This window comes from Cygnus olor, chromosome 5, assembly GCF_009769625.2.
Source record: "Cygnus olor isolate bCygOlo1 chromosome 5, bCygOlo1.pri.v2, whole genome shotgun sequence".
In the NCBI taxonomy this organism is placed as follows: Eukaryota; Metazoa; Chordata; class Aves; order Anseriformes; family Anatidae; genus Cygnus; species Cygnus olor.
In genome coordinates, this window is record NC_049173.1 from 359,000 (window position 1) to 380,547 (window position 21,548).

Consider the following 21,548-nt stretch of genomic DNA (forward strand, 5'->3'; position numbering starts at 1 on the left):
GCTGTTATGTCAGTCTGCTGCACTGCCTTGTGTCTGAATGAACATTGGAATCATGTTCTTCAGAGGAAAAAGCATTTTCAAAATGTGACCTCTTTTATCCCGTGGAAAATGTTGTATTTGTTAGCGTATCAGCCCATTCTTATCCCTGGTCTCGTTTCAATCACCCCTATCCGCACAATGTATTTCAAATTTTCAGCTGGCAGTTTTGTAGTTTTCTTGAGCGGGCAAGCATACCACTAAGAGTTTTCTCACATTAGCTTGTCATTGTGCTTGGCCGTGACACTGCTTTGAAGCTTTTGTGGTGACCATTCTGCAGCCTGCACCCACAGCTCACTGTGAGAGGAGGTGACTCAAGGTGACTGCGACTGCCAGGTAACACCAGTGCATCTTTCTGTGCCATAAACCAGCACTGAGGCACCTCGGGCCTTTTTTGCAGGGTCTGTGGCAAAGGTCTTCATCTTTTTAAGACAAAGGACAGAAGTCACTGTCAGCAGCATGGGTGCCGTGTGGACACAGGTGGCTGGGGTGATGTGAGGCCAGGAGCCGTCCCCAGGCCGCAGGGCACAGTGGGCAGGCTGGCACAACCTGCACGAGTCCCTTGGAAGCCCTCTTCTAAGGTCCTGCCCAGGTGCTTTGGGTCCAAGTCGTCAACAAAAGGAAGCCCCCCGGCCATGCCTGCAGCAGGGGGCTCTGTCCCTCCCAGTGCTGTCTGCGGCCATCCTTGTATGAGACGCGGGTGGGTGGGTGCACTGCATCCAGCTTCGCTGCCAGCCTCCCAAGCACACCTGCCCCAGGCCTGGCCCTGCCGCAGGACGCAAGCAGCCGGGGAGCCCCGTGCCCACAGAGCAAAGGGCCAGGCCACCCCTCGGCAGGGGGGCTGTGCTGTGCTGGTGGCGTTGCTGCCTCTTACCCTAGGGTTTCATGTTCTGTGATACAGAAAACAAGAAAATGGTGTGAGACAAAAATCTCTGCAAGCTGCCTGGAGGTCGCTGGTCAAGGGAGTCAGGCTATGGCCAAACCCCCGTGTTCCTCGGTCAGCGGGTGCAAGGGCACCACAAGCGGGTGAAGCCGAGCCCTGGCATGGCAGCAGCACACAGCACACGCAGCGCACAGAGTGCATGCAGTGCACGCAGTGTATGCAGCACACCCTGCCCTGTCACCACAGAGGGAACAGGCCTACAGCCCCAGTGAGCAGGCATTACAGACACATTTTCACTGTAGGCTCAGGTGTGATGTGCTTAGGGGGATGAAGCCCAGCACCAGCCAATGAGTGGTGCCTATTGCAGCTGGAAGAATAACGATAAAAGGAACCAGCTGTCTAGTCTCCTAGCCTGCAGACCAGCCCATCATCTGGTATAAAGCCAGCCCTGCTGGGGTTGGGCAGGGATGTGGGGAAGGTAGGTGCATGCATGATTGGGTGAGGGTGCTGTGCAAGGGTGCTGTGCTGGAGTATGTTTGTGAGGTTGGGAATGTAGGGGCTCTCTGGGACCAGGCTTGTCTGAGAGAGGTTGCTCCCCTTTGCTGGGAGGAAAGTGCAAGTTGTAGAGAGGTCCCAAAACATGTCCTTGTCTGCTTCTCTTTTGGGGCAGGTAGTCAAGGTACTGCACATGTATTCATTGAATCATGAATCATAGAATGGCTTGGGTTGGAAGGAACCTTAAAGATCATCTAGTTCCAACCCCCTGCCATAGGCAGGGATGCCACCCACTAGATCAGGTTGCCCAGGGCCCCATCCAGCCTGGCCTTGAACATCTCCAGGGATGGGGCGTCCACAGCTTCTCTGGGCAACTTGTGCTAGTGCTTCATTGCCCTCTGAGTAAAGAACTTCTTCCTAAAATCCAATCTAAATCTCCCCTCTTTCAGTTTAAAACTGTTCCCCCTTGTCCTATCATTTTCTACACGATTAGAGTTCCTCTCCATCGTTTTTATAAGAACCCTATAAGTATTGAAAGGCTGCAATGAGGTCTCCCCAGAACCTTCTCTTCTCCAGGCTCAACACCCCCAGTTCTCTCAGCCTTTCTTCATAGCAGAGGTGCTCCAGCCCCTTGATCATCTTAGTGGCCCTCCTCTGCACCCACTCTAACAGCCCCACATCCTCCTTGTGCTGGGGGCCCCAGACCTGGACGCAGGGCTCCAGGTGGGGCCTCAGGAGGGCAGAGCAGAGGGGCACAATCCCCTCCCTCCCCTGCTGCCCACCCCTCTGTTGGTGCAGCCCAGGACGCAGTTGGTCTCTGGGCTGCAGCCACACACTGCTGGCTCGTGTCAAGCTTCTCATCTACCAGAACCCTGCAATCCTTCTCTGCAGGGCTGCTCTCTGTAGGTTCTTCCCCCAGTCTGTGCTCATGTCCACCCTGTCCCAGGTGCAGCACCCTGCACTTGGACTTGTTGAACCTCATTGGGTTCATGTGGGCCCACTTCTCAATCTTGTCCAGGTCCCTTTGGATGCATCCCTTCCTTCTGTTGGATCATCTGCACCACTCAGCTTGGTGTCATCTGCCAATTTGCTGAGGGTGCACTCAATCCCATCATCTATATCATTGATGAAGATATTGAAAAGCACCGGTCCCAGGACAGACCCCTGAGGGACACCACTTTTCACCGGCCTCCACCTGGACATGGAGCCATTGACCACCACATTCTGGGTGCAAACTTCAAGCCAATTTCTTATTCACTGAATGGTCCACCCTTCAGATCCATCTCTCTCCAATTTGGAGATCAGGATGTCATGTGGGACCGTGTCAAAGGCCTTACAGAAATCCAGGTAGATGACATTCATTGGTCTTCCCTCATCAACTGATGCAGTCACAGAAGGCCACCAGGTTGGTCAGGCATGACTTGCCCTTGGTGAAGCCATGCTGGCTGTCTCGGATCACCTCCTTGTCCTGCATGTGCCTTGACATTGCTTCCAGGAGGATCTGTTCCATGATCCTCCCAGACACAGAGGTGAGGCTCACGGGTCTGTAGCTCCTGGGTCCTCCTTTTCACCTCTTTTAAAGATGGAGTGATGTTTCCCTTTTTTCATTCACCGGGGACTTCACCTGACTGCCAGGACTTTTCAAATAGGATGGAGAGAGGCATGGCAACTCCATCAGCCACCTCCCTCAGGACCCTGGGATGCATGGCATCGGGCCCCACAGACTTGTACCGGCTCAGTTGCATCAGGAGGTCCCGAACCTGCTCTTGGCTTACAGCGGGAGGGACTTGACTCCCCCAGCCCCTGCCCGGAGGTTCGGAGAGACGTGGGAAGCGGGGGGGGAGGGAGGGGAGGCAGGGTACTGGGGGCAGGGAAGAAGCCTCAAAGCCTGAGAGGGGCTCTCACCGGTGCTGCGCTGCAAGGACAGGCAGGAAAGCAAGCACAGGTCAGTGCTCTGGGCGGTTCCCTCAGCAGCTTCTTTTTAGCTCTTCTGTGCTCCCTGTAAGTATGACTGTTGGTGGTAGGACTCCCTCATATCCTGGTTGTGCAGCACTGCCGGGTTTTTCGGGGGTTAATGGATTGTGGGAAGCCAACGATCCATTGCAATGTGGCTTTGTGTGCTGGCGTCCAGGCTTCTTAGTGCACGTATGTGGCTGTTTCAGATGTTTCACAGAACTGAAAGCTGCTGTACAAGAACAGCACAGCCTTCCAGGATTCTATCCTCAGGTTAGTTGGGCTCAGTTTCCCTGCTCGATGGGTCGGACTAAGGCTGCTCTGTTTTGCTTCCAGTTAGCATTCAGTTCTAGAAGTAAAGGACTCCCGAAGCCTTCTGCATTCCCTGGCCAACCAAACTCTGTTTGCAGTGTTCTTGCCTCTAACAGAGGGGGAGTGAGGGATTTTTCTCCTGTGTCCTTGTTGGTTTTTACTCTCTGATCTCATACTGCTTTTCCACCTCTGTGTGGGTAGGGGATGGCAGTGCTAGGGCTTGGGCTTGCTGGGATGGTGCAGCAGGGAAAAGGGTTCCAGGCTGGCAGATTTATTTATTAGCTCTAGTCTAGGGGGGACAGATAATTCCTCTCACGTCTCCTGAATATTGGCTGCATCTAATCAGAAGTGCAATCACACACTTCTCGGTTCCTTCCAGGAAGAGTGCTGCTCTCCGGGGTGGGGTGCCCACGCTGTGTGCCCAGGTGTGCAGCGCTCTGCACGCACAGCCGATGTGCTTCCTGCTGAAACCCGCACCATTCGCAGCCCAGTCAGAGGGAAAGGAAGGCTTCTTTTCCTGCAGGTATATTATTTGTCGTGCAGTTCACTGAAACCTGAGAAACTTTGTAATCGAATGTGAGCATCTAGCATTATCCAGGTTGAAGCCAACTGTATTAGTGGAATGCAAGCACTCAGAAGAATGTTGATTTTGTAATTACTTTAAAAAAAGAAACATTCTTAAAGGAAAAAAAAAGTGGTAGCTTTCTCAGAAAGATTCTTACTTTATAAGATCTAATCTGGGGGTTCAGAGTGACCTGACAGAGCCCTCTCACAGCAGTTCAATACAGTATGCTCCAGAGTATCTTGCCAGCTGCATGCTGTGAAACTTTTGCAGTCATTAAATAGTGAATATATTTGACATACCACAATTAGAGTCCTCTGGTGAATAACTGTGCTATAAAGCACAACTGTGAGGACTGCTATTTTAGAACACGCAGTGTTGTAGTTCCTGTTATTTGTGCTGGATAATATGGTGTGTAACTATGTTGAATTTTGATGCATTTTAAATGGGGTTGAAATATATTTGTATATTTTGCTGATGCAATAGAAAGATGAAACACACGTATCCTTTCTTTCCCTATTACTCCATAACATTAAATGAACAAATAACTAGTCTAGTTCGTATGTGAAGATGCAGGTTATACTTCAAAGTGATACAGCAGGGTACAAATTGCACCCAACACTTCTGACACATTGCAATAAACTGAACCTAAAAAATCCCTGCAATATAGAAGAGCTAAAACTGATCTTGTTTCTTTGTTGGAGATATAGGCAGCATTATTAAGTGTGCAGAGCTTCACCCAAGGGACAAGGGCCTGTGATGCTCTGGCTCTGCAGAGGAGAGTGGATGTGTGCCTGGCTGTCCTAGTTGCCTGTGGCATTGGGTGAGTTCTCCTGGTCCCCTCCCGCAGTGTGTCAGCAGTTAGGAACAGACATTGTTGGGTGGCACTGGAAGAACAACACAGTGAGTGCTTTAGATGTAAGAAAGAGGAATTCATCAAATCAACAACAGGCTCAGTGCAGCCGTTAGAGGAGGTGCGGACAGTGCTGCACCAGCAAAGTGCGCAGGTACAGCACTGGCCCCTCTCAGCTAATGCTGCCTCCTACAAAGGCTGTGACTTTTGTTTTTGGTGCCAAGAATTGATTATGTGATAGGGTGCTGGGGAGGCTCCAAGGAGAAAGCTGTCACTGTTCATTAGTGCTGCACAAAGTGCCTGGATCTGCTGGGCACGTGCAGCATCAGCACAGTGCTGTGTGGGGATGTGGCCACGGATGTGCCTGTGACCGGAGTACAACACAAATGCTATCTCTATGGCAAAGGCTGGCTGGAGGCACTGCTGGGGGTGCGGGGGGGGGGGGAGGAGGCGGGCAGTAGGGCAGGCAGTGTCTCTGAAGAGACCTCCTGGTTCTCTGCTGCTTGCTGCTGGTGGCAGAGGCTGCGCTCCTGCTGCTGTAGGTAACGGCAGGTCATCAGTCCCGTTCTAGTGCTTACCAGTCAAGGATTTGAAATGTAGATCTTAAAGTAAGATCTTCTAAAATGTGGTGCAGGTGAGGAGCTGAAGGTCGTCTTTTGCAGTAATGGGTTATTGTTTTTTGGTGCAGTTTGGCTCCATAGTTGCACCTTGCAAACTTCATCCCCAAATGCATTAGAACACAAGTTATCTGTATTTTTGATACTGAAGGGAGAACTTGGTAAATGGAAACATTCAGAAATAATCACATAGAGGAGAATAGTTTCCCTATTGTTTTTTTGGTACTGTAAAGGTTCAATACAAATCGCACTAGACAAGTCACAGCTCTGGTGCCTGGCATTACAATTTAAAATTACCAGAAATGCAAATACGGGTTAATCTAGACTATCAATCATAAACCTTTTAAAATCAAAATAAATGTGTTTATATCTTGCTAAGGTCTAGAATACAAATAAGTATATTACAAAAAAACTAACGGTCTTTAGCTTGGCCTCCCAGACAAGCACGTCTTCTTCAGCTTATGAACTAATTACTGGAAAAAGCATTGGTACAAGCTATGGTGTTAAACCCTCAATGAGGGCTGGTGGCTCCCTCAGCCAGAGCACGGCCGCTTAAGGCAGCTGCTGGCATGCTCCTCACTGCAGCAAGCCCATGGGCTGCTGGCAGCTAGGGGAGGTAGGTAGGATCGAAAACCACTCTTTTGTCAGTTTTTCTCCCTTAGCCTTTGGCCCTCTGTCACAGGCGGGTGCTCTGTCATGCTGGGTCTTTCTCCTCCAGCTGCCGAATGTGACTGGGTGCATCCCGTGGGCCGCTGGGTTCTGCATCCCGCCTGGGTGTGGGGAGTGCAGGAGCTGAGCTGGGGGGAGTCTGAGAGCTGCTGGGTTTCTTCAGGTCGGAATGGGTCGTGACACCAAGCCTGGTGGGTGCAGTTCGGGAAGTGCCTGGACAATGAATGCCCTCAGTTTGATTCCTGAGTGGTCCCGTGTGGAGCCCAGAGTTGGACTCCATGGTCCTTGGGGGTCTCTTCCAACCTGGGCTATACTGGTTCTAGTTCTCTGAGGTCTGGGAAATGCGATGGTGTATGTGCCTCTGCGCTGTGTGCTCTGGAAACAGCAAGCCCCACTGCCCGGCCAGGCTACCTTGGTCCAGGCATCAAGCCGAAAGAAATGGCGAGAGCGGCACACACGGACACCTCCTCTCCAGAGATGCAGCAGCTGACCGGGCTTTATGCAGACATACTGACTCAGATTTCCTTTCTTCTGCCCACACAGCAGCAAAATCTTGACCTTCTGAGTGTGGGGGAGGGCTCAGGCAGGACTGTCCCCTCTGACTGCTGCTGGTCCTGGCACAGCCAGCACATCTTGTTCACTTGTGTTGGGTGAGTCACACGCCTTGTTCTGCTTTGCTCTTTCTGCATTTTTGTGTCATGAAAACCCATCCAGCTGCTAAATATGTTCTACCTTCACCTCTCTAAGTAAACAGCAGCAGAAGCTGATGTTGCATGGTGGCAGATAGAGTTTATGTGTGCTCTCTGTTTAATGTTTGCATGGTGCAGGGCAAATATTGCCAGCAGTTCTTGGTGCTTGGGGGTGGAAGTGTGAGCTCAGCACTGGGGCAGACACTTGCTCCTGTGCCTCCCCCAGGGTGGGACTCATGCAGCACCTCATCTACAAGTGCCATGAAGGGCTTTACGGGCGCCCTCGCATGTTCAGTGTCACCAATACTGCGCTCTGTGCTACAGCAAACGCTGTGTAAGGAGTGGGGGAGCCTGGAGGTGCAGACCCTGGGAGGCGCAGGAAGGCCTCTGGCTGCCCACCCGGCTCCTGACCTCCCGGGGAGAAGCAGCCCCAGCTTCAGGGCTGGGAGCTGCAGGAGGCCCTCGGGGCCGCATCCAGCATTGGTACTGCCCTGTGGAGCCTGGGCCGTGCCAGCAGTGGGCTGGCGAAAGGAATGGCTCTCAATGTATTAGGGCAATGTCCTTATGTCGGGCAGGTCAAAATGGAATAGGGTAGCACAGGAGGCAGACTTGCAGAAGAGGGGATTGCGTGCATGCTTAGGTAAAGGGTTTGCCTTTATCTTTTCCTTGCTCTTTCTGACCATAGGTCTTGCTGGTCTAACACAAAGGTGTTCTGTGCAGGCTCAGCACTCAGCCTATGAGCAGAAATGAAATGCCAGATCTGAAGCTTTCTGGAACACAGTGTGTCATGTCCCCCCCCAGTATTCTGTCTGTACAGTCCTGTCTGAGAACACCAATGCCTGGTGCAGCTCAGGCACAGCAGCAGGATGGGGCCGGGTGCAGGGCTGCTGTGCCGCAGCCGGACGCCTGCACGCAGCCCTCCTGCCCGGCTGGCGCTCAGCCGTGGAGCAGCAGCGAGAGCGGAGCGCTATTTTTGTCTCATTTGCCTTTCGTGATGGCGCAGATGCTGGTTAGGATGGGAGCGTTCACACAGCTCAGCCCACGCGGAGGTATTTTTGTGCTGGAGGAACGTGGGGGCTTTGCTGCTGCTTTCCTGGAGTACCGACAGCGGCTGGCACAACACAGCCCTTCGCCTCCGGGGCAAGGCTCTGTGGAGGGAAGCCCTGCCCTTGTCTGGCAGGATCCGGCCGCTTGCTGGATGCTCAGCTGCTGCCCTTGCGTTGCATAGAGGTCGATATCCAGGTATCATGCCCTGCGGTGGGGTGAGTGGTCATGGACAGGGCTGGCAGGAATCAGACAGTTCTGCATCCCATCCTAACGAGGGCGACCCCCCCGACACAAAACTGCCATCAGCAAAACTACAAAAAGCCCAGGAATGTGTGCCAGGGTTATGATAGAGGAAAGAAGGGATGATGGATTTCTAGAAGATGTTTGTGAAAGCTTTGCTTGATTCCTAGATGGAGTGTCTCTGATCCAGACAAACAAGGCTGCAGAGCTAAAGACACCTGAGCAGAGTGGGGTTTGTGTGCTGCTGGGGATGATGAGGAAGTGCAGGTCTATTGCTGAGTCCCTACATGCAGCAGGGTGAGGGTACGGCCCACTGGCCCTTCAGGCTCACAGCGTATGCACAGATTTCTTCCCGTCCTGCAGGGCTGCTGCTCTGGCTGCTGTGCCTCCCCCGGGAGAGGCGTGGGGTGGTTAGCAGGCTGAGGTGGGTGGGGTGTCTCAGGAAAGAGAGTAACCCTGCTCGGGTTACATACCACCCAGAAATGACATATTGGGACACAAGGCTTAAAAATATGGTAACGTCCTTAAAAATATGACAAAAAAACCTGAGAATCAGAAAGACACAAGGCAGACATTTCCTTTCCTATGATGTATAGGGAAACGAACTGTGGGTGTGCAGGGCCAGTGTCTGGAGCAGAACTGGGAACTGCCTGAGGTGGTAGGGCATGGGCAGCTTATCTGGAGGGCTGCAGGTCCAGCTGAGCTGGGGATTCAACAGCTGCCTCTGGGGCCATCTCCTGCTAGTCTGTCCTTCCATGGTAAGAAAAGTACTTCTAAACAGAAATCCGATTCTGGAAGGAAACAGAACAAACCAAGGGACTCTCCTGCTCACTCTTCATGAACCTGTTGCTCTTGTCTTTGCTGCTATTAAGCAGCTTTTCTGCACAGCATACAGAGCGAGAAGTGAGTCAGTGGATGAAGTCTCTCATCCCGCTGTGCCACCTGCAAAGTTCCCTAGAGGTGTCTTGAGTCACATTAGCAATCCCTTCTGAAGTAAGTATGGAAAAGAGGAGTTCAGCCACTGAGACAATTGGTGGTTTTCTTTAGAAGGCAAATTTACACAAGTAGGCACTTACAGACTAGTAAAACAAGAAACCCCCCTGCCGAATAATCCCATTACTGAACGTGTACAGAGCACGCATTACACTTGGTGAAAGGCTTTCCTTCCGTTATGTTTCAGAGTTCCAACCGCAGTATGTCACTTTGGGATTGTTTAGATGCTGACAGTGACATAAGGAAACAGTTTTACAAAAACAGGGTGTGAGTCTTGGGGCCCCCTTTTTAAACATAATCGAACCATTGCTGATGATAATGAGTGCCGATGATGGTAAACTGGTAAACTTTCTGGCAGAGAAATCATAACCACTTGGCTGGTTCTGACCTGTGTGACTTGTCCAGTTTAAAGGTTGTTGGGTCTATGGGGTCATTCAGTCACACTGAGGAGTTGGTTTTTGGTGTGTCAGAATGGCACCAAGCCGTGCGCACACAGGAGCTTCGTGTCTCACTTGCCCATTTGTGCAGGAGCCTATGAACCAGTGTTCATTCACTGTGCTTTGTCTGTTCCTCAGCTGCTGTTCAGGATGTGTCTGTTCCACTTGGGAAATATTTGCTGTCACCTTAATCATTCTTTCTATTTGGCTCTTATGTCAATAACGACTGAGGAGCAAAATTAAGCATCCTTAATAGGCTCTTGCGGGGATCTTATCAAAAGCCATTTACAATTCTTCACTTTGCTTCTGCTTTAGATAAAGTGTATTTGTAGCTTGAAACAATGCCAGCGGCTGTCACAGTAAGTGCTTGTTGCCGTTCACAGCAACGCTGACCGCTGTGCAGTGCGTGCAGGTGGCGGTGAGCGCCAGGCGGGAGCTCCGTTGGGGCGATTTCCTTCCCCACGCCTCACCACGGCGTTACCAGGACGTCTGTTTTAATGAGCCCTCGCCCGCTGGTGAGGAGCGATCCCCGGAGGCTCCCTGTCTCTGCGGCCCGTGGGAAGCACCCCCCAGGCTCCGGCAGCGCCCTGGCTCAGCGCCATCCATCTGCCTGGGGACCTGGCCCCGCAGTGGGGCTGTGCCCGCACTGTGCTCCCAGCAGGAGCCGGGCTGCCCGGGGTGGGGGCGTTGTGAAAGCCCCCACCTGGGGCAGAGCAGGGCACGGCACTCTGTGGAGCCTTCAGAAAAGTAAAAGCAATGTCACTGGGAGAACTGAGCAGAGCTGATGGGAGATGTGTAGCAGATTGTGTGTTGGGATTTTTAATGTGGAGCTAGGGCTGGAACAAGGTTTTCTGTTTTTCTGGTAGCTTCCATCCCTGCGTGGTAGAATAGCCAAGTCCATTCCATCCAGGCAAATGCATGTCAGTTCTCAAACATGGACTGATGCTTCCAGGGGGCCGGAGGTGGTGGTGGTGGGGAAACAGCAGCACTCTGGTAGTAGAGCTGTTACATGAAATGTGTGGTTCTGTCCTCCCCTGACGGTTGGGGAATATCACTTTGCATACTGCTGAGTAGTTCGATCTTTTGGTTAAGACAAGTGAGCCACCTGATGTGGTGTGAGGGCAACCTCAGTGCTGCTCCTGTCATCCTGCTGAAGTCCTACCCGAATCACCTGGCCTAATGGGTGATGGTGAGGGCCGGCCGTGCCAGGTGACTGCCTTGCAGCACGTGCTGAGCCTGGCCCCAGCAAGGTGCTTCTGAGACATGCAGTGCTCCCATGCACCAGATGGAGAAGGGTTAATGTGCAGGATCACCACCACAGCAGGAGCCCCTGCTATCCACCCCTGCTGGCTAACCTGCTGCACGCTGCCTACGGGCTTCAGAGTGAGCCTTTGGAGACAACCTGCAGACCGAGCCAGGGTTTCTCGCTTGGTCCTTTTTTTACTGATAATTGCCATTAAATAGGCTACTGCTCATCCTGCTGCTATTCATATCAAGCCTTTCTCCCTTCTCCCCAGCTGTGAACCTGTTTGAAGCAATCACTGTATTTAAGAAATAATAGAGTGAGCGGGAGGAACTGGTGTTTCTGCTCTTCCAGATTATCTGTATGGTGAATATAACTATTTGATGTGGAAAAAAAAGAAATTGTCATCTCTAGCAGCTCTCTCTTTCAATCCCCCTCCCTGTCTTCTCCCTACCCCCCCAGATCATTTAGTTTTTCTTATTTGGTATATCTTCCTCTGCTTTAAATGTGTCTTAGCATTATTCATCTTCGAACGCTATTCAGAATCATTGAGGCAGTGAAAAAATGGAGATTACATGAGAAGCAGTTTGTGTATTTTAGCAAGGGTCTTTGGAGCCTTCCCTTGACAATGATACAAGTTATTTCAAAAGCAGCGTAACTAGCTCATTTGTATTTTGTTTTAAAAGAATCTGCTTCTTTCCACTCCCTTTGTTGGCTGGAGCCTTGAGTTCAGTTCTCTGAGGTTTCACACTGTTGCTCTTGCTGATACCAAAGTCGTTGCAAATACATGTTTCCCATCAATATGTGTTAAGCAAATAAATCACCACTGCAGTGCTTTTTCATGTGCAGGCTTCTGACTTCAGTGTCTTGACTAAGCTAAAGCAAGATTTCCCCCAGCACAGCCTCTGATAGGAGACTTGAGCTTGGCAAAAATGGTGATGGATGGGAGAGACAAAACACTGTGGGTGTTGAATTTGTCCTCTGTACTCCTAGCACCCCTTGCAGCCCCTGCAGGCCTCTGGCTGGGAGCCGGTGGTGCTGGCGAGCACGCGATGGATGTTTGCAGTGCGTGACAAGGAGAGCAGGGACCCACGGTGGGCAGGGGCCAGGAAGAGGCAGCGGGGGGCTCAGGTTGTCTGGTCTGAACAACAGGGGCTGGAAGAGAGGCACCTGTGCCTGCCGGGTCGTTTGAGACACCTGGCCTGCACCATGCTCGGCCAGGGCTCACGCCGTGACCACTGCGTTCCCGACCTGCTGCAGGCACCGCCACGTCCCCTGTCCGGCCCCGTCTGCGGCAGGGACCAGCCTGCTTACAGCCAAGTGAGCAGATACTTTGCTGTAAAAGCTAAGAATGCTGTGTCCCTTAACTGTCCGTGAGTAACCTTTGAATAAAAATGTTTCCTGACCTTTGGAGGGGTGAAAAAAACAGAGGCAGGCAAATGTATCTGTGTGACATCTGAGAAAGTCACAAATCCAAGCTGGAATGGGAAGTAACTTAGTTATCCCTTTGGAGTCATTTTGGAGAAGAAAAAACACTGAATACAAAATTTACATCCAGTTGGTTTGCTACCAAGACTACTCTACCACACAAATTTCTTAAAGAACAGAAGTTTACATTTATACGCTCAGTCTGAGCTTGTGGGCAGCTCCCGGCTGGGCTTGTAGTTGGCAGAGAGGCTTGAAGGGGTTCCTCTGAGCCTCTGCTCCAAAGGCTTTGCTTTGGGTATAACAAGCCAGTGTGCACAGGGCGTGTTCTTTGAAATGCTGCTGCCAAAACAGTTGGGCCAAGATTCTGAGTATATTGTGATTAGAAGATTATTAAATCAAAGAAAATTCTTAACTGGTCCAACAATTAGCTGTATGCATAAGATAAAACATTGCAGTCTGAAGTGGCAATGTGAGAGCCTTATAATAACCTGGCTGGTTATTTTAAACACCGCGTGCCATTAATGGTGAATAAATCCCAGCAGGCAGTGTGCTGGCTAATGCCCACAAGCCACCATGCCAGTCTTTACCTGGCCTTTCCCAAGCCCTGTGCCTGTTTGCACTGGGTGTTTGCTCCTTTCTGGGCGGTGATGGAGGACAAGGGAGAAGTGCTCAGTGCTGTGCCGTGGCTGGGGAGAGCAGCAGCCTGGCAGCTCCTGCGTGCGCCCTCCTGGGACCAGGGCCTATGCCTGGAGCCGCAGGGGCAATTGTATCTGCCATGGGTATTCCTAAGGTACAGACTGACTGGAGGGATGAAAAGCATCTGTCCTCCACCACTGGCTGCACACAGCTGGTGCTGCGTGGGTCATGGGTCTGGTTCCAGCAAAACCGTGTTGGAGAGGAGGTGCATGCTCTGGGTCCTGGGTACACTCCTGCCTCTCTGGTCACCTCTTTCTTCCCCGAGTATATTTCCTCAGTATTTTTTAATGGCTTTTCCTGACAGTTTTCTTCATAAAAATAACTAACCAGTCTCTCATTAATTTTAGATTCGCTATTGCTAGAGTAGAGCTGTGGGCTCTGTACTGACAAGTCGGTGCAGTCTCCAGCCTTGCATGGGCTTTCCATGGTGCAAGATGACAAGCTTGTTTTTGGTGGGACAGCGACTGTCTGATGGTTAGGTGGCCGCTGCCTGAATTTGCTTTGGCTTTAGCTTAACTTGCTTTTTGTTAATTACTTGCCAGCGCTATCAAGGAGCTCTGCCAGGTAGGGTCAGCATCTGTCACCCTGCAATGAGTGGCAGTGGGAAGTGGCTGCCCAGGGGTGCCAGCAGCCCTGCATCCCGTGGGCCAGGGCAGGGGCACAGCCAGGCACTGGGGAGCTCCCTGCTGCACGAGCACCGGGGAGCTCACCTAGCAAGAATTTAGCTGTATTTTTAATGATTTTAAAAAATAATAATTAGATAATTTGGAATGTAGGTGTTAGTGCTGTTGTAACTGGACTAATAATAACTGGTTCTCATATTTCGATTAGGCTGGTAAAACATTAATTAGACTAGCAATAAATTCTCGGCACCTTGGATGTGCGCTCCTGTTTGCCTGTAACAAGATTTTGAGTATAATAAATGAAGTGTATATATTTTTATGGCAAGCCATAACACTTCCTCTGAGGTATCTTAGGTTTCATTGGATGATTCCAACTAATTGTCCTTGAATTCATTATAGAGAAAACTCTCAGCTGTCATTTGAAATGACTGAGATTTTTAGACATGGAAAATGACTGTTCAATGGAGATAATCTGCCAGAATTTCTTATTGCAAAGTCCTGTGTTTAATATCTTGGCATTCCTCCTTTGTTTCTTCTAATGTAAGGCAATAGTTATCATTACTGTGTCATCTGCCTGGAGTGGGGCTTGTCTTCATCACTTCTCTTGGTAGAAAAGTAGCTCCTTATTTCCTAATTGCTGGATTAATGTTTTGAGCTCAGGAAGTTAAACAGTGGCAGGATGAGACAGTCATGCAGGGACAAGGCACAATGAGACAGCTGCAGAGCCGTGCTGCCACAGCACTCTGATAAGGGAGAAGAACGTATCATTTCCATTGGCAATTATGTTGCATCCATAGCAGCTTTGCTTCATATTTGCAATCCATTCACCAGGATTATTTTGCAATCGTATGAAAACAATCATGTTTACATGATTATACACACATGGAATACCTAAACATAGAAAATGAGACTTACAGAGCTCAGTGTGACAGCTGTACTTTCTACTGGGGGCATACTTGTTCACCAAATTTCCTTCCCTCCCTCCCTACCCCCCACCCCCTTGTTGGCATTTCAGTGAAGAAAGGATTTAAAATACAGAAAATGTTAAGGATATGAAGAATCATTCTCACAATCTGATTTGTTAACTTCTGTAAAAACTACGAGTTTAGGAAAATTGTCATTTGAGGTTTTCTTTTGTTCTGTTTTTTTTTGAAGACTTTTTGATAGTAAAACAGATGCAAAGTAAAGTACATACAAGGAACAGACGCAGTCACAGAACTGATGTTTTGCAAACCCTTTACAACTTTCCACTCATATTGATGTAAAACCTGTGATCAGACTGCATCAAACTGCTTGACATATGGATCTGTGCAGTTTGTATCTGTCAAGAGCAGAAGAGACAGCGCGGTGAGTCAAACACGGTGGGATCTGAGAAACAACAGAGTTTTGGTTCCAAGAAGAATGAGAGCTAATACATTTAAACGGGGACAAAACTCATGTCCACGTTACGCTTCCCAGCAGTCATAGCAGTGGGCATAAAGCCTCAAAGAAGACGGGATGGGATCAGTCTGGGAATAATTGCTTCTGACCCAGTGCTTTGCTTACTGACTCCCCTGCCGAACAAGCGCAGGGCCAGGCTGCGGAGGGTTTCCCGGCTGCCAGGAGAGGTGATGAGAGAGCTCCTGTGTCTGTCCTGGCTCCTTCCTGCCCCACACACACGCAGAGAAAGGCTCAGCCCGTGGGCTTGCTGCACAACGCGCTGCTCTCCTCACGCACCTGCTCGCAGTCCGCTGCTGTGCACCCGGAGGCTGGTGCTGCCTCCAGCACGAGCGAGGGGAGCGGGCAAACGAGTGGCAAGATGTCAGCCTGCACGTGGCGAGTCCCCTCGCTCCCCTTTCTCCACTGCTCAGGCACTGCAGCGTGCCAGGAGGTGGCTCCCCATTGCACCCTGCTCGGCTTGCCAGGACCCGGCCCCCAGCACCCCCACAGTGCCCTCATGCTCCGGCTGCAGCACCTGGAGACGTGCGCTCACCCGGGCAAATCTGCATCCCAACTCGGACAAAGCACTGGTTTCTCACAAATAGCTGCTCTCAGATGGTAGATCCCAAATCTTACATGCCACACCAGGTTTATCCTCTGCTGCCAGAACTGCACTTAGCTGCAGAGGGACTCCCTGGCCTCTGTGCTCATGGAAAACCCTTATTCATCTTCAGACGTTGCTACGCAGACATACAGCGGGACGCATGCTTTGCAGAAATTGAACCTGACGTTGCATTTGTGTAATTTTATTCAAAATCTTTCTGCGTGGTTTAAAGACTAAAAAAGAACGTAACTACTTTTCATTCAGATGCCTGACGTTGCTTCCGTACATTTTGTGCCAGGGTCTCGTCGCTGTTAGCACAGGGAAGCTGGCGGGAGCTGCAGCGGTGTGTTGGCAGGGCTGTCACTGTGCGGCTGCTGGGCTCCTCGCTGGCGGCAGTGTGTTGTGACTGGGGGGGGAGGAGAGCAAGGGTCCTGTAGGGCTGGATAGTGGCAGGGCGCGGGGCTGCCAGGCCTGGGCCATGTGGTGGGGGTCCGGAGAAGGCTTTGGAGAGCTCAAGTGTCCAGGGTGACCCTTGTGCTGCTAACGCTGCTGACGTGGTGGGCAGCGGCTGACAGCAGAGGCTCCGAGGTTTGTTCCTTGCTGACTGAGAGGCTCCACGAGCCGTATGATGATGTCAGGACCAGAAATACTTTAGCGAGTTTAGTTAGCTCATCATGGGAAATCTCACAGGGATTTTATATTTACTTAATTCCTTGAGAGAGATGTTGCACCTCCATATACATCTGTTATTTTATAGCCTTACTAGTTTTATTTTTATTTATCTTTTTTCATTGAAGAAACAAGTCTTTTCCCAGCTCAGGAGGGTGTTTGGTGCAAGCTGTTTGAGGTGCCCCTGTGCTGAGCAGCTGGAAGGAGCAGAGCTGCGGCGGGGCCAGGCCAGGAGCAGGCTGTGCAGTGTGAGCTGCAGGTACCCGAGCATGCGTCCTGCCAGGGACTGTAGCTCAGCTGACAGCTGATGTATTCTTTTTAATTTGCTAATGCCACAGGAGAGACTCATTAATTGCATTGAGAACTGATAGGCAATGGCTGGGACTTGTTATGATTATCTGGAAATGATGCTGTACAAGCTGACATGATTAAAAAAAAAAAAAAAAGATCCTGGCAGTTGTCCTTTATACACGTGTCAGCCCCTGCTCAGCTCGATCCATGTTCCAGTCTGGCTGGGGGATCCAGCGGCAGCTCGTTGCTTGATATTGCTGTGAATCTTCTAATGCCCGGGGGCAAAAGCTGAGTGTTCCTCTAAAGGGAAAGTGCTGAGATTGCATTCTGCATATATCTCTGGTGCAAATTGACATTGCTTCTTTGGCTTTGTACCTCTGAGCATAGCTTGGCCAAAACTGGGGGAGGCTGAGGCAGAGAAATGACTGAGGCACGGGGGAAGCAGCGTCTGGGGGGTGCTGCTGGCACGCAGCAGCTCTGGGCACCCTTCTGCCAATTCCCTGGCTGTGCTGGGCTGTGTGACCTTCCTGGTGAAAGAAAATTCAGTGCTGAAGTATTTTATTTCTTTAAAGGGGAGTTTGTAATATTTATAACATTCACAGTAAAATTAAAATACATGAAACAGACATTGCCCTGCAGGTGTCTTCGGGCATATGGAGAACAGAGCTAGCAAAAATGATTTATTTTCAGATATAATGTAAAAGAAACTTTCTTAATTTTCAGATGTGTATTAGCTAAAGCACAGGTGAAACAATAATAAATCAGCAATTTAAAAGATTTCTGCCCACTTTTGGCAAGACTGGCACTATGATTCAGTGCTGTTAAGGCCATTTGGCAGGTTCATACCAGAATAATGTTTGGAAAAGTGTGACTTTAATAATCCTGTGAGTGAAGGGAAGGATCAATTTCTGTGTTTTTAAGATTAGTAAGAAGAGACAGATTGTCCGGTACAAAGAGAAGGAAAGAAAAGAAAATCACCTGTGCCTAGTACAGTGCCATTTTAAAGAAGCAGCCTCCAAACTCAGTGTATCTGTATACAGGAGTTTGGTCTCCAGCTGACTGGTAAATGAGGCACTCTCCTCAGTGAATGCACTTTCAGAGAAAGCCCAGTGTTGGATTGCTTTTCATATAAATGTTTCCGAAGAGGAGACCCCAGAGTGCTGCTCTGAAGCTGTGGCTTGCATTTCAAGTGTATATACAGAAACGTGTCTTCCTTTCTTTCTTGGAAAAGCATCCAGACACAACTATTAACATAATGATGCAGCATAACAGCTGTGCTGCACAGACACCCATACCGGAGTGTTTCTTACAAATAACTGATTTACTGGGGCCTTGGCATGGCACATTGCACAGACAGGGAATGAAACCTCTGCCTGGCCTTGTCCCTTCTGTTCTGGAGGCCCTTGTTAACCCTTGCTAACATGGACTGGGCTTCCCTTTTCCATTGAAAAAGTACATTTATCCCAGCTCTGGGCTCGTCCTTGTTACCCTAAAGGTACTGGGGAGATTGGCTGCATCCCCTCCATCCCCTCCATGAATAACTTGCAGTGATATCACCAACTCTCTTCCCTCTGACTTTGTCTTTGCCTCAGGACTGGTCTCACTGCACTGGCCACACAAGCATCTCTTTTCAGAGCAGTGCACCTCTTCTCACGCTGCAGGTATGAGACGTGCTGCAGCAACGCGCCCATGCGCCTCACCCCACCGCAGGGCATCTCTGCACCCACCTGGCTGCTCACCCCATCAAAGAAGGGCCCAAACCTTTCAGAGTCATTCTTCAGGCTGCAGGCTTGTCCTGGGGATGTTGAGCCCCTCACAGCTATCAGCAATGTCCCCACCACAGGAGGCTTAACAGGACACCCCTCTTCCTTGCAGGCAGCGGCGGTGACAACCGGTCTCCTCAGAGACCACCTCCCCACGCCCTCATCAGCAGCTCTCCATCCCCGAGCTCCACAACACCTGCTGATGCCCGAGCTCATGCGTGTCTGTGGAGCAGAGCCAAGCTCTCTCCTTTGCTCTGCATGGGGAAAATGTCCCGTGCTGCTTGGCCCCGGGACGATCTCTGCCAGACGAAATAGAGTAGAGCCAAAGGGACTGCAAATCCTTAAAAGCATCAAAGACTGAGAAAGTACTGCTGACAGGAAATGACTGTGGCAGGTTGCTTCTACAGGGATGCTCGCTGAGAAAACCCAGCACCTCGCTCCCAGCAGCACCACGCTGGCATCACTCACTAAGAGCCACTCTCCCACAGAGCATTGCACATGCTGTGGAGCCGACCACAGGGCTGCGCAGATGTGTTTTGTCTCAAACCATTTCTGTACTGGTGAGTGGAAGACAAGATCAGTGTTCCAAAAGCATGGATACAGAAGCGCAGCTGGGAGAGAGAAAAGGAGAAATATTTTTCTCCAATGGCTTTATTGTTTTATTCTCATCAGTCTTCTTAACCAGAAAATAAGTACATTTTTGGTGAAGTACTGGTGCAGATAACTCACAGGAAAACTTTAGGATCTTCCTGAACATTGCCCAGAGCTCTATGTCTGTATTTTGGTGTTCGTCCTCTCTCTGCAGGGATGTGTGCTGCCTACAGCCTTCTCAGAGCCCCTGGCCTCCCTGCACTGCCACAAGTGCTGTGAGATTGTGGGACTGCAGCACAGGATGCAGCAGAAACCCAGTGCTGTGATCTGAGGCAGAGGAAGAGCACCTGACTCATTGGACAAACTCAATTCCGTGGCTTTCCTATTCCCACTTATGAGCAGAAATGGTAAAGGACCTCCACTGTCACTTTTTAATTTTATTCTTTTTTAAATTTTTAATGAAGACACTTTGCAGGCAGACCATGCTTTACACAGGTATTCATATGCCTGCTGCATTCAGCACAAGGGAGCCCATCTCATACCAGAAGTCTTGGCAAATAGCACTGGAATACAAAGTCCTTAATCCCAGTCCAAGCACTTCCTATGTTTTGCTCTAAAGCTTGGACAAGGTTTCCATTGCTAACTTTCTCTTTACCTGCTCAACTTCTGTTACAGAATTCTGGCTGTTGGTGTCTCTTAGATGTATTTTCGTACAGTGTTTTAATAACATGACTTGAATTATAAAACAAATTTGAGATTGATGTAAATCTAGCTTTAGCCGTTATTAAATCCAAAGAAAGTCATACGTACCATTGGGCCTAACACCTAGAAAATAAATATGCACTTCTCAGCCAGAAGCATTAGATGCACCAGAAAGTCCATTGTCTGATGGAAGATGCGTGGCGTTGCTAGCACCCAGCCGGAACAGAGCAGGAGGATATTGGAGCTCCTGGGAGGGGTCAGGACATTTGTGAAACAAATACGTGGGTGGATTGCCAGGCTGCAAGCTCAGCACATATGAAATAAATACATAAATAACAAGAGCTCTGCAACTGAGAGCTGTGTGTGTGCAGGTGGCAGTAGGGGCTGGGGGCGGAAGGTGGTGTGTACTGTCAGTGTCCAGAAGGGAGAGCAGCTACTGAAAACTGCCTCTCCATCAGTCAATGCATTTACTTTTACATATGCAGAGAAGAATTTTTGTAATTCTCTCAGTGCAGTCCGTTTGCTCTCATTGACATAAGAAGGGTAATTGTCAGGGGCTCACCCTGCTTTGTTCTTCTCTGCCAGTGCTGAGTTCCAGCCTGCACGTCCCCTGCTCTGGTGTGTCACTATTACTACAGCTCGTTGGCTCGATTCTCACCTTGGCAACCCCTTGGCTGCCCTTGCCCCATGAGGTGCAGCTCTGCTTCTCCTGGGCTGGTTGCTCTGGCTCTGCACTGCTCCCGTGCTGGTGCTGCTGGTGGCAGCGCCCCAAGGCCCCGCGGCTGCTGGTCAGGCCCACCCCTTGGCAAGGGTGAGGGGGGCAGCGACCTTCGCAGCCATGAAACTTGCATGGGGATTTCCTGCTCTCTGTGGGTGATTTCAATCTCCATCGGGCTTTTTGAGACAGGAACTACCAAAGGTGACTGGAGCTGAGGGCTTCTCACAGGAAGCTTCCTGTGAAGCAACACTGAGCCGCTGAGCTGGGAAGAAGAGGGCTCACACAGCGCTCCAGCTCCCTCAGAAATGATGAGGCTTTGCCGTGAAGCGTGGCCATTTCTGCAGGAGCTCCCCCCGTGCCTTGCGTTTGGAGAGCAGGGCCTTCGGAGGGAGGCGTGCTGGGGAGGCTGCGCCGCGTGCCTCAGGGCCTTCGTGCTGCTGCTGCAAGCCTGGGTGCCGAGTGCTGGCAGATGGGTGGTGAGGGACAGCTCCTGCACAGCACATCGCCTGGCAGTGAGGGCTGCCGATAAACTTGGCCTGGCCAGACACACAGTGCTTCTCCTGCTGAGGCCCAGGGCTGCACCCCTCATCCCGGGTTGGGGAGCAGGCAGGTGACTGCTGCAGAGCGGGTAACACGCTCCTCTTGTGTGGGCAGACACAACAGGCTCCAACCGTCTGTGGTTTGAGTAGAGCATCTCCTCAAACTAAAAAAGAAAAAAAAGAAAAAAAAAAAAGAAAATCTCGATCTGAAGACACCAAGTGCTGATCAAATGATACTGGCCCACTTCAGAGGATTTGTTTGATCCTTTTCTAAGTGGCTTAGTCTCCTCTACACAGAATACACAAAATCTTTTCTTATATCCAATTAAGATTTCTTCTAGGTGTGGGTAGCACTTTGCTCTGTTCAAAGGCTCTCTTCTCCCTGCTGCGGGAGAGCTCTGTGCATAACGTGAGCTTGCTCTCAAAGGCATAGGGAGGGCAAGACGCGCCTTGCTTGTTTTTTCTGGTCAAATTGT

The 21,548-nt window shown here is 50.4% G+C and overlaps 1 protein-coding gene across 5 annotated transcripts; it reads left to right on the plus strand.

Annotated features, from left to right (window-relative positions):
- Positions 1 to 1,332: 1,332 nt before the first annotated feature.
- On the plus strand, positions 1,333 to 20,237 carry LOC121071436. 5 transcript variants are annotated; one of them, XM_040559690.1, is made up of 5 exons: positions 1,339 to 1,397; positions 3,577 to 3,640; positions 4,059 to 4,202; positions 4,952 to 5,064; positions 18,352 to 20,237. In XM_040559690.1, exons 1-5 carry the CDS (start codon positions 1,387 to 1,389, stop codon positions 18,881 to 18,883), a joined length of 864 nt encoding a protein of 287 aa, XP_040415624.1. In that variant the 5' UTR covers positions 1,339 to 1,386; the 3' UTR covers positions 18,884 to 20,237. The 5 variants fall into 5 exon arrangements, 4 of the variants coding, with proteins under 4 accessions (XP_040415624.1, XP_040415628.1, XP_040415626.1 ...); XM_040559694.1 differs by having other exon boundaries at positions 1,349 to 1,397; positions 18,635 to 20,237; XM_040559692.1 differs by lacking the exon at positions 18,352 to 20,237 and adding an exon at positions 17,800 to 18,329 and having other exon boundaries at positions 1,349 to 1,397.
- The last annotated feature ends 1,311 nt before the right edge of the window (positions 20,238 to 21,548 follow it).